The 12,093-nt window shown below is 46.7% G+C and overlaps 1 protein-coding gene across 1 annotated transcript; it reads right to left on the bottom strand.

Moving 5' to 3' along the window:
• Positions 1 to 439: 439 nt before the first annotated feature.
• Positions 440 to 4,147, bottom strand: LACRT (lacritin). The gene is made up of 5 exons (XM_054718434.1): positions 4,027 to 4,147; positions 2,822 to 2,869; positions 1,519 to 1,632; positions 1,046 to 1,147; positions 440 to 570 (listed from the first exon to the last, which is right to left on the bottom strand). Exons 1-5 carry the CDS (start codon positions 4,082 to 4,084, stop codon positions 515 to 517), a joined length of 378 nt encoding a protein of 125 aa, XP_054574409.1. The 5' UTR covers positions 4,085 to 4,147; the 3' UTR covers positions 440 to 514.
• Between the last annotated feature and the right edge of the window lie 7,946 nt (positions 4,148 to 12,093).

Here is a 12,093-nt window from a genome sequence, read left to right as displayed (position 1 = left end):
AGTGCACAGGACGATGCCCAACCAACTGAGCCACACCAGCCAGGCCCAGTAAATTAATTGGCCCAGTGTGGAAATTATGAGTGGAAGGCAGGAAGGGTGCATTTTTACTAATACCACAAGAAAGTGGCTTTTGTAGCAATAACTCAGGATTTGACTATTTTCAGGATGACAAATCCTGGCTCTTTGGAGGTTGATTTAATTTTTGGAACTGCTCAAATGTCACTAGGAGCCCTGTGTGAAGAAGAAGGAGGCAGACCGAATCGAGTGGCATTTGGAGCAGGAGGCCCACCACATGTGGCTATGGCTCAGTGTGACTAATAGGGCTTGTTAGAGGCCGTGTCCTGAAAGTGGGCTGTGACTGGCTCAGTGTATGGGCTCCAGGCAGGAATTTTCTCCCTCTCCCTCAGGCTCACCCAACAGAACACAGGCACACAACAAATATGCTTTCAATTTAATTGCTCTGAGCTGTACACATGTTTAAGGCGTTAAATTCCCAGATCCCATTCTTTACAGCTTATGGAAAGATCGGTCTGCGTGGAGCCCATTTTTGCATCAGTAAGCCAATTTCCTCTGGAAGAAAACAGAGATGAGAATGAGGCTTGAAGGGCCCCAAGCACCACCCACCCATTCCATCCTCAACTCAATCTTCTTTCCAACCTCACTTCGCCCCTGAGGGCCTGACAAAGAAGTCAGAGGGAGGGAGGTTAGATTCACCGGAGGGCAAAGGAAGAGCCCTATCCCCCAACCTGGGCAGGAGTGAGAGGAAGGGAAATGAGCAAGCAGACTCTGCAGTGGGAAGGTTGGGGGTAGGACCCCAGGGGCATCTGGTATCAGACAACCATGCATTTTGAATGTGGATGAGAAATTTGAGCCATTTGAAGGCACAAATGAAGGAAATTTCAATGGAGAGGGGCTGAGGTAGTCCCAGATATCCTGTGTAGGGTGATGGTGGGGGCATGATCTTTCCCACCTCTCCACTTGGCTGGTGGCTGGTGGCTGGTGAGTACTCCCGTTCCCACAAGGCTTTGCCTTAGGATGCACTCACCTTTAATTTGATCTTTTCCATTTCGAATTCTATCACCCAACTTTTTTTTCCCCTCTTCAATGGCCTTTTTTATGTCCATGATACCCTTCTTTATCGCGGATTCTAATTTTGGAGCAAGAGAATCACATCAGCAGAAAAGCCATGTCATTTAAAGAGAGTTCCCACCTCTTCCTCTCTACCCCCACTATCCTTGTATAAATTCCTAAAGTGCGGAAGTTTTGCTGAGGGGCCCAGCTTCTCTCTCATAGGAAAATGAGTGGGCCAGGAAAGAAACCATGTATAGTGAGGCAGCAAAATCTACTATTGCAGAGACTCTGTGTTAGGGTGCAGTGTTCACCTCATTTGTGCGTTGTGTTCAGGTGAATGAATGAATGTCTGCTTCTTCTGGGCTTGTCTTTGTGCACAGAGCCACCATATAGACCTGCTGCCAGAGATTTCTCGGGGTTGTATCTGTTATAGAGACAGAGACTTACCCAGGGGATTTTCTTGCTCCTCGTTTGGCTCCTGGGCTGCATTGGTTGTCTCCTGGGCTGCTTTGGTTGTCTCTTGGGGTGCTTTGGTTGTCTCTTGGGGTGCATCAGATTGCGCTGGAGTTACAAACACCCAGGTTTGTTGATTTTAGCAAAGTCAAGTGTGTTTTTTCCCCTTAGGAATGGGTGGCAGGGCCTCAGATACCTAATATGTGCGGGGTGCCAGGATACAGAAATAATATGGCATAAACTCTCCCTCTTAAGAGAAATGGGATTTGTACACACCATGTGCTCATTATAGATGAGTGTTTGTCCCCCCGCACCCCTTCCCCTCACCCTAATGCATCTGGTGAAATCTTAACTTCCAACAGAATGGTATTAGGAGGTGGGGCCCTGGGGAGGTAATTAGGTCATGGGGTGAAGCCCTCATGAATGACATTAGTACCCTTGTAGAAGGGGCCACAGAGAGCTCTCTCCCCTTCTTTCCACCACGTGAGGATACAATGAAAAGTTGGCAGTCTTCAACCTGGAAGAGGGTCCTCACCAGAACCTGACCAGGCAGACAACCTGGTCTCAGATGTGTAGCCTCCAGGACCATGGGAAATACCTTTCTGTTGTGTAAGCCAGTCTATGGTTACTTGTTGTAGCAGCCCGCCCGAATGGACTAAGACAGAGCCTCTTGGGAGATGGGCAGGGTTGGGCACTTGTTCTGGGCAGGGTTGGGGAGGAATTGGGAGAGGGGTGTGGGGGCAGTCAGGGAGCATGGTAGAGAGAAGCTGGGTCTTGAATGCAGGATTTTGGCAGGGAGGCTTGTTCTAAAGGGGCTTCCTTGGGGGCAGGAAGTGAGTCAGCAAGAGCTCCGGGGAAGGCATGTGTGTGACAGGTGAGAGGAATGCGAAGAAGTTAAATTTAGCAGGTGTGGGTGGTACATGAAGGAGAGGCATGGGAAAGAGGGTTGGAAATGGGGTCTGAGGCCAGATAGTGGGCACCTTGCAAAGGAGCTGGGAGTCACGAAAGCTGTTTACAGGTAAAGGTCTGAATACTGCATGGGACATTGCCTTTATTATTTTACCTTACCGTTTTCTCCCTTTTATTCACAAAAGCCTTTTCCCCATTCTCCCCATTAACCTTGCCTGTATGAGTTCTCCTGCTTCTTCCCTACACCTGTCCCACCCCAATCCATGCTTTTCCATTACCACCAAGATCAGGACCCAGTCCCCTCGCCCTGAATTCCTCCCCTAGCCTCCACTGACATCCCAGCTGTTCGACCCTTCCCCAGGGCAGGGACCAGAGGGAGAGCACTCACTGTTCTCAGGGACCTCAGCAGCTTGTGTGGGACCAGTGGTGGCATCTTCTGTAACCGAGAAGAGAGACAACTATGAGGACTGAACCTGATCCACACCAGAGCCATCCTCCCTTCCATTCCCAATCCTGAGCTCTCAGGAACGTTTGTGGACACCAGGGGACAGATTTCACTGCTGGCTGAACAGGTCCTTCTGCCACACCAGTGGGTCCATCAGAGCATTCTTTCTGATGTTTAACTCCTCCTGCAGTTTTTTTTAAAGCAGGTTCTCCTCATAAAAGTGGAATATTCCTCTGAAAACTGCTCTCCTCCTGTGCCTCTAGCTGTGAGGGTGCCCTAAGCTAGTGTCAGGGAGCCAGCCATGGCCTGTGGTGGTGACGGTTGGCAGTGCAGAGGCCACTGGGTCATGCTCAGGTCGTTTATGGGATTGGATTATAACTCTAATTCCCCTTATTCTTTCAACACAACGTTTATGCCAAGCTCTCTGCTAAGTGAAGGGAGTTCTATGATGAAGAAGGTGGACAAGACCCCGTCCCTACAGAGCTAACTTTCTCATTATTTAGTTCCAGGTATGATGGTGCAATATGGGCAAAAGAAGTCTAATTGATCCTTCATACATTATTATTATTTTTTTTTAGGAAGACTTTCTTGAAGAATTCATACCTAAAGTGAGATTTCACAGATGAGAAAGCACTGGTTAGGTGACATTCAGAGTTGGCTGGGGAAGAGGACAGGCAGAAGGAAGAGCAAGAAGGAAGGTCCCAGAGTTTGAGGAATGGCAGGGTTGTCCTGGCCCAAATAGTGCTTTTGTGCAATTGGAAAAGGCATCCTGAGAGATAGCCATGGGCAGGGTACGCTGCTTGGCAAGATTTCAGCCCCATCACCTTCTTTGCCTGGTACCCTTGTGCAGGGAACAACCTGCCCAGCTATATGCAGTGGCCCAGAGGCTCTGCAATAAGGCCAGTGTGACCATTATAAGGGGTAAAGGAGAATGTGTGAGGAGATGGCCAGAGGTTTCGTGCCCCGCCCCCCACCAGTGAGGTAAATAGGCCACATGTGGAGAATTGGGGGTGGGGGTGGGCAGGAGTCACTTGCAGAAGGAAGGGAAGCCAGCACAGCATTAGGAGAGAAAGAGGAATAAAGACAGGAGCTAAGGCTTCCCTGGACTGTGAGGGCTTTGGTGGGTGCAGTGGGAGGGCCATACTCACGGGCACAGACCAGGGCCCCAGCCAGAGCTGCCAGAAGGAGAAGAGCTGTGAATCTCATGGTTGACGCTCAGGAGTGAGTATCAACGCAGAATCCTCAGAGGGTCCCAAATACAGTGCTGGGACTGCTGGGCCCTTTTAAGGATACCAAGGGCCAATGGGAAACAAACTAGGAGGGATGTGACTTCCTGGTCCTCCTCCCCTTCTTCCCCAGATTGTCACCTGCTAAATCAACAAGGACGAGCTGGGGCTGGCAGATACCTGGCACCAACCTTCTCTTTCCTTCTCCACCCGACCCGCCCTCTGGGTTCACATCTCTGGGATCTCAGGGATTGGAAGCAGCAGGCTTGGTTTGGGAGATTTTAAAATGTGTCTGTGAAGGGTACTGGTAGGACTCTTAGTCCTGGCATCTCTCCTGGAGGAGGTTGGGTGCTTGGGAGATCACATTGCCCACCTCTTGTCTAGATCTCCACTGGACTCAGTGCAGGGGCTTGAAGATTTCTCCAGGCTAAGTGAGCCCCATTCCCTGGAGAGGCCACACTCAGAACACACTTGGGGACTGAGTTCATGGCTCCTTTATCCTCTTGAGGACATGGCTTTGAAAGCACTGGTGCCTTCTCTGGAGTTGTCCTCTGTTCTTGCACTTATCTTTCCCCTAGGAAGAACTCCCCCAGCCCCACATGGGCCCCTGTCAGCCTCTATGCTCAGGTCCAAGCAATGGGATCCCACATTTCTGAGAAAATCTCCTTGTTAAAGGAAGCTGGTCGTTCACTGAAGTTGGACTTTGCCTCTCCCTTCCAGTAGGGAGCTGACTCACAGTCAGAAAAGCAGATAATTCTCTTTGACTTGGGAATTCTTCTTGCCCTGAGTTGGTAATCAAGAAGCCTGGATTTTGAGTTCTGGCTTTGTCATATACATAAGACAGTGTACTGTCATATGCTAAAAAACTTTAGGATTTTCACTTGTCATTGAGGAGTTATGGTTCCTGTGCAGGAGAGTGGTGAGATAACATATGGCAAAGCATTTTATAGACAATACATTTCTATGGAGATGTGTGGGATTCTTGAACTTTGAGAGGGTTCATCTTTCCGGGTAGGTTTGATTCAGGCTGGTGCTAAATGCTAAATCGAACGGGGCTGAGGAGAAACAAGAGCCACTCGAGGAACTGATAGGTGGAGAATAGGGTACTGGATACCAATTTGTGATTTTCCATTAGCTGGGTGCTAGTTCTCACCAGGCCCTGGGTGGTCCTGCAGGCTTCCCTGCCTCACAGCTGTTCTGCATACTGGTGTGGAAAAGGGGTATGAGGGTGTTTGGGGTGGCTGGGTTCAGAGCATTAATCTCCTCAGGAGATAAAGAGGTAGGACATTACTGGCATGAGGAGTGAGTTCTTTCAGGACATTTCACCCATCCTTAACCTCCAGTAAGCTAACCATCACATTCAGGCAGCTGATCTGGGGTGTGGGACCTGGGTTAAAGTAATTGTGTGGTTTGATTTTTGAAATTTATCGGTATCGAATGGTGGTCAGTAGGTGAAGAAGAGGAATGCATTAAATTAACATAGAGATAGGACTTGGCAATTGACTGCCTATGTGAGGAGGCTTGAAGGTAATGGGGAGGGCTGAGGGACAGGAGAAAGTGCTTTAGGGTGTGTGTGTGTCCATGTATACACTACACAAGGAGAAGCTCTGACTCAAGAGCCCAAACAGTCTACCTGAGCACATTAAAAAAGTCAACAGAAGCAAACTATGATATTTCCTCAAGTTTTTTTCTAAGAGGAAATTAGAACTCTGGCATCAACATTAGAGCTGTCACAGAGCAAGGTCTTTCCAAATGTCACTGCTCATTCCCTGTCCTTTCCTAATCCCCCTCTTTGCTTCAGGAATTAAAAAGGCAGGTATTGACACAAATGGGCGTGGGGGGGAGGGGGAAGGTGGAAGGGACACTTGTTCTATAGAAAAATTTCATAACTTTATAACAGGGCCAGTCCAATGTTACCTGAAATTGTAGGGCCTGGGAAAGAATTGGATTCATATATTAAAGAAAAGAGATGCATCCCATGTATCTGGGTGAGAGACTTGTCTTCTAGGGTGTTTGACCTCCATGATGACTGTCAGTTTGCCCATCTGTCTTTTATCATGTGCTGGTAATTCTCTGCCCATCCTACTTCCCTCCCCTTTCTCTCTCAGATCCATTCTTTGACGCTCTCTGCCCTGGTCTGGAAGGATGACCTTTGTGGGCTGTGTCACCTGGGCTTCCTTGCCCTCTAGCCTCTGGTTGAACTTGGTCAATAGCAGACAATGGTGGGAGATCAGAGGATGGGAAGAGAGATTGGTCAAGGCATTTGTTCCTCCTGCTACCTCCCTGCTTTGTTATGTGTAGTAGGTAGACTTTGAACATATCCTGAGTAATCCCTATTGTCTAAGCTTGGGCTGGATCTAGTGATTTGCTTCTAACAAAAAGAAAATGGAAAAAATGATGGGATGTCTATCACTTTTGAGATTAGGTTATAAAAGTCTCTGACTGTTGGATGGACCTGGAGAGTATTGTACTAAGTGAAATAATCCAGTCAGAGAAAGACAACTACCATGATTTCACTGATACGTTGAATCTAATGGACAAAAAAATAAACTAGAAACAGACTCACAGATAAAGAGAACAGACTGACAGCTGTCAGAGGGGAGGGGTTTTGGGAGGCGGGGTGAAAAAGGAGAAGAGACTAAGCAACAATAGTATGATAATTACCAGAGGGAAAGGGGGGTAAGGCAGGTAGAAGAGGGTAAAAGGGAGAATAAATGGTGACAGGACACTTGACTTTGGGTGGTGAACTACAATACAACATATAGATGATGTATTAAAGAATTGTACACTTGAAACTTATATAATTTCATTAACCAATATAACCCCAACAAATTCAATTAAAAAATTTTAAAAAGAACTATGACTGTTATCTTGCTTATCCCCTCTCTCTGTCTCTCTCCCTCTCTTCTCTGCTTGCTTACCACAGTGAAGTGAGCTGAGGTGTGAGCTGCCCTATGGAGAGGTCCATGTAGTAAAGAACTGATGGCAACCTTAGCCTGAAGCCAGGGGAGGATGGAGGCTCCCCAGTCCAGCAATCTTTGAGGAAGTGAATCCTGCCAACAATTGTGAGTGAGCTTGGAAGTGGATCCTTTAGTAACCTTGATGATAACTTCATTGACGGCTTGTCAGAGATTCTGAGTAGAGGACCCAGCTAAGCTGCACCTGGACTCCTGGCCCACAGCAACTGAGAGATAAGACATGATGCTGTTTGAATAGCACTAGGCTTTGGAATAATTGGTTATTTAGCCACAAACAGTTAATACTGCATGATTTGGCAATGGCGGTGTTCCTTTATGACTACAGCTTCTATCTAGTGGCCCTGGTTCCACAGCTCCTTCTCCTAACTGGTCTCAGTGGCCCTGGTTCCACAGCTCCTTCTCCTAACTGGTCTCAGGGAAAACCATTTCCTCCCTGTGCCACTTCAGTTTTAGAGATGGTAATGGCTTCCTGCTGTTATAATTTTTTTTTTTTCATTAAAGAACCTCTTTAATAAGCTCTTCTGAATGTGCCATTCCTTTTCTTCTAGGACTCTGACTGATCTACCCCACCTCATCTGACCTGTGCTGAATGTCTTTTCCCTGTTCCCCTTCTGTGAAACCCTGAGGTAGGAGGGGTAGGAGGGATAGCAGGGGTTAAAAAGAGAAGAAGTGACCCAGAGTTTTTGGGGTAGATAGTTCACACATCCAAGACATAAGTGTGTCTACAGGACCATCTTACCCTGACTGCTATGGTTCACATGGCTGGTCTCTGCTGAGCTCTGTGCGCTTGCCCAAGCTCTACCACACTCCCCTGTTGTATTTACTGAAGGAATTGGCTTATGTGCTTATGGAGCCTGGCTCGTCCAAAACCTGTAGTTCCAATTTGAAGGCCGTCATGCTGAAGACCCAGGAAAGAGATGATGTTGTGGTTCAAGTTGAAAGGCCATCTGCTGGCAGAATTCCCCCTTGTTCCAGGGAGGTCAGTCCTTTGTTCTATTCAGTCCTTCAACTGATTGGATGAGACCCACTCATATAATGGAGGGCAATCTGCTTTACTCAAAGCCCACTGATTTAAATATTAATCTCATCCAAAAACACCCTTAAAGAAATATCCAAAATAATCTTTGACCACATATCTGGGCACTGTGGCCCAGCCAAGTTGAGACATAAAATAAACCATCACAGCTCTGGCCAGTGTTACTCAATGGTTAGAGTGTTTGCCCCGCACCAAAGGGTTTTGAGTTTGATTCCCAGTCAAGGGCATGCACCTGGATTGCAGGTTTGATTCCCTGGCCTGATCGGGGCACATGTCAGAGGCAACCAAATGATGCATCTTTCTCACATCGATGTTTCTCTCTTTTTTTCCTCTCTCCCTCTTCTTCCCTCCCTTCCACTCTAAAAATCAATGGGAAAAATATCCTTGGGTGAGGGTTAACAAAACAAAAGAAAAAAACAAAAAAAAAACCCAAACCATCACAGTACCCTTTAATATTTTAATTTTGGAAGGCTAGTGAATATCAGGTAGGGCCCAGAGAGAAAAATATATGTTATGTGCAACTTCAGAAAACCTTTTCCAGACCTTAACATGAAAAACTCTTATTTTCTCTTCCTGGTTCACAGGTGGAGTGGTAAGCTCCAGGGAGCCACAGAATAAGTTCTCAAAGAACAAAGAGCCAGCCCTCCTCCTGCCTGTGGTCTTAGCAATTCTCATGGACCCCATGTGGTTCTGCCACTTCACTTGGCAATGTCCAGATAGGGACTTGGAGGCAGAGGCCAGGGTTTGGGGATGCAAATTTCAACGTCTATAGGAGTCAGGCAAGTAACAAAGTGATCCAGGCAGGCCAGGTGTAAGGCTGACAACAGTGCAGGTGCAATGATAATTGATAAATGTCCCTCTCAATTGCCAGACATTCCAGTTCTTCAAGGAAAATTAGATATCTGGATTTTCAGGAGAATCTCCCGGTTTTCTTTCTTATTCTTTTTAATACATTTTATGTAATATTTTTACTTTTTATTTTTAAATAACTTCAGACTTACAGAGAATTTACAAAAAACCCCCTCTTTCTAGGTCCACTGGGGACTGGAGTCCCATATGTTAACATTTACTCGTGCTTTTTTTTTTTTTATCATTCTCTATCTTTGTCCTTGTCTTTTTCTCTGTTGGTTTTTCCTGAAATTTTTTGAGAATAGGAGCTGAATTTTTAGTAGACATGAGAGGCGACCCCTTTGGAAATGACTGTCTCCATGATGGCAAATCCTGGTCCTTGTGGGTTAACATTATCTTTGGAAACAATGGTTTATTGTCTAGTCAGGACTTGGTGTTTTTTTTTTTTTCCAGATAGTGCTTCCAAATATGCACAGTCTAATCTCCCTTTCCCATTTTTGATGACACATTGAGCAGATTCCACACTTTTAAAGTTCTTTTTGGTTATTAAGAATCCATCTGGTTTAAAACCTTTAAGGGGAGGTGAGACAGGGCAGGCAGAGATTCTGAGATACCGGTTACTGCCGATGTGAATCTTCAGGTGGCTGGTGTTCAGTTTTACCTGAGCTCCAGCCATTGAACCCCTCAAAGGTGGAAGTTCCCTTAAGCCCTTTCAGGGACCCACACTTCAACTTTCTCACCAGTTGCTGCCTCCCCTCATCTGGCCTGGAGACCCCATGCAGCCTCTGGGCCTTTGACCCCTCTTCCACATGCATTCATGGAAGCAATGGGAAATCCCGGGTTCTCTTCCTTTCCCTCCAAAGGCCTCAGGTGATTGAGGTGGGTCTTCTTGTATCTCTTCCATGGACTATCAGGGAAAACACATCCTGCCTCCAGAAAATTCAGATGACAAACACACACTATTCTTTATTCATTCTGCCCCGTGGCAGAAGTTGCTACAGGGACACCAACATTCATTCTGATCATCTGTCTGACAGATATTTAAACAACCCTCAGAGTTAAGTGTGGTCATGAGACTGAGTTCTTGCCAACAGCATGCATGACCTGCTAGTGTAGTCCAGACAAACCTCCAATCTGTTGCATGCGTCTTCCCCACATTTGTGGTTGGAATGGTGGTGAAGATGACACAATGACTTTGATGCCAGGTATTGAAGATGTAGAACAATTTCCAGCTTGAAGCCCTAAATGACTACATGGAGAAGATGGCTACTGCTCCCTTATCCCAAGTCTGGCACATGAGAAATATAGAAAATTTTACTGTTGAGCCATTATACTTTAGGTTATTGTTTATAGTGGTTTAGTCTTTCCTAACTAACATATTCCTGATGCCTGTGGACATAGGTTGGCTTTAGTCTGGGCAGCTCCCGGTAGAGCAAACATCCCTCTGGGGCGGGTGAGTCCAGTCTCTTCTTGGGCTGGAACCTCCAATCTATGAGTGATTCTGATAACCCCTCACTCGACTTGGAGGGTGGGAGAGGCATCTCCCCCCTTCTTCCATGAGGTTGGTCAAGAAAATCCTCTTTGGTAGGAACGTGCATTCCCACATAGTCAGTCTCCTTCTCCACAGGGCAGGGAATGGTAGTCCTGAGACTGATTGGGGTAGGGCTGGCTTTTTAAACTCTTTGTCAGTTTCAGGGTGGAAGTCAGGGTGGTATAAGTTTCCAGATATCAAAGTTCTCCGTGGAATGTGGGGTACTGGTGTATGGTTTGTGGTATCTGTCTGTGGGCCCTAGTGCTAGTGCCAGGGCCACGGAAAAAGTCTCACTCAACAAACAGCGATGCACAGTAAAGTGGAGTAGGCCCTGAGGGAGGCGTGGGGATGCTTATACTGGGGTTCATGAGGCCTTACTTTGGGACATACTCACCTTCACCCTTGTCTTTTAGAGCATCACCTGTATGTTCTACTGCTTCTGTGATTCCCTTAATAGTTCCTTCTGTTTCCTCTGGTAATTTTTCTAGGATGAATCCCGATTCAGGGCAAAAGAGTTGCTTTATTTGTAAGAGAACCTTCCTCACCAGACCCAAGTTGGGGAGCTGAGGATAACCTGAAACTTTGGTTTCTGGTCCTGACGAATCCTGTTTCTTCCCTGAGGCATCTTCTCTGCATGAAGTAGATCCTGTCCTCACCCATTTCCTGGGGCTGCGGTGCTCTCTCTGTGCCTGGCACTGTGTGGGCTCAGATAAAGATGAGTAGGGTCTGGCATGGTCTTGAGGGGCACACAGTGGGCAAGGGCCCCTGCAGATGGAAAGACAATTGGCATGCAGGATACATCCCGTCTTTGAAGAAAAAGCATGTCCCTCCTAGTTCACAGGGTTTGGGCCACTTAGTAGCTGTCACATAATCTCTGACGCTCCATCTTGCCACATGCAGTATAATCCAGGGCCCTTGTGAAACTCAGGTGGGAAAATCTCAGATGGGTGGGCAGGGCGAGGCTCCTCCCTGCTCTGGATGTGCCCCCCTCACCTTCTGCTTGGTTAATAATGAGCCTCCCTTGGCTTCTCCCTTCAACTCGAGGCATCTTAAAAACAAACAGACAAAATGTTTCTTCTATGTTACCAGTATACCTGTCTAGCTTCTTTCTAATCCTTTTATACTAAGCTTAAAAAAAACAAAAACAAAATGAAGCATTTTTTCCTTCAACATCTTCATTTTACTTTATGTTCTTACCATCTTATAATTTCCCCCCACTATCTCTGGGACAGAAACAACCGTTGCCAAGACACCCAAATACAATCTCTACTTTCCAGCCTATTGGTTTGTGACACTGCTAACCACTCATCTTTTGAAAGGTTGGGTGCATTCTCTCTTCCTCCCTTCCATTTCCCTCCCTCCCTCTCTTTATCTCCATCTCCCTCCCCCTTTGACTCACCTTCCTCTGCCCCTTTAATATTCTCCAGTGTTCTATTCTTAGCCCTTTTCTCCTCTCCACTTACCTACTCTACTGTGTGACTCATTCTTGGCGTTCTGCTTATGGCTCCCACATCTTCATTCCAGCCCCTCTCCTGAACATTAATATCCACCAGCTGCTGGGCAATCATAGGATGTACTAAGTATATCAAACCCTA

Source organism: Eptesicus fuscus, chromosome 7, assembly GCF_027574615.1.
Source record: "Eptesicus fuscus isolate TK198812 chromosome 7, DD_ASM_mEF_20220401, whole genome shotgun sequence".
NCBI classification, from domain to species: Eukaryota; Metazoa; Chordata; class Mammalia; order Chiroptera; family Vespertilionidae; genus Eptesicus; species Eptesicus fuscus.
Note: the sequence above shows the minus strand (reverse complement) of the source record. Positions and strands in the feature narration are given on the sequence as shown.

What these genes read in the sequence shown, in the direction of transcription:
- LACRT (XM_054718434.1), bottom strand. Translation starts at nt 4,084, where the DNA reads ATGAGATTCACAGCTCTTCTCCTTCTGGCAGCTCTGGCTGGGGCCCTG. An exon ending in TGGGGCCCTGGTCTGTGCCC is followed by an intron (nt 2,870 to 4,026) that starts GTGAGTATGGCC and finishes TCTCGGTTACAG; the next exon opens with AAGATGCCACCACTGGTCCC. An exon ending in TGGAAAAGATCAAATTAAAG is followed by an intron (nt 571 to 1,045) that starts GTGAGTGCATCC and finishes GTTTTCTTCCAG; the next exon opens with AGGAAATTGGCTTACTGATG.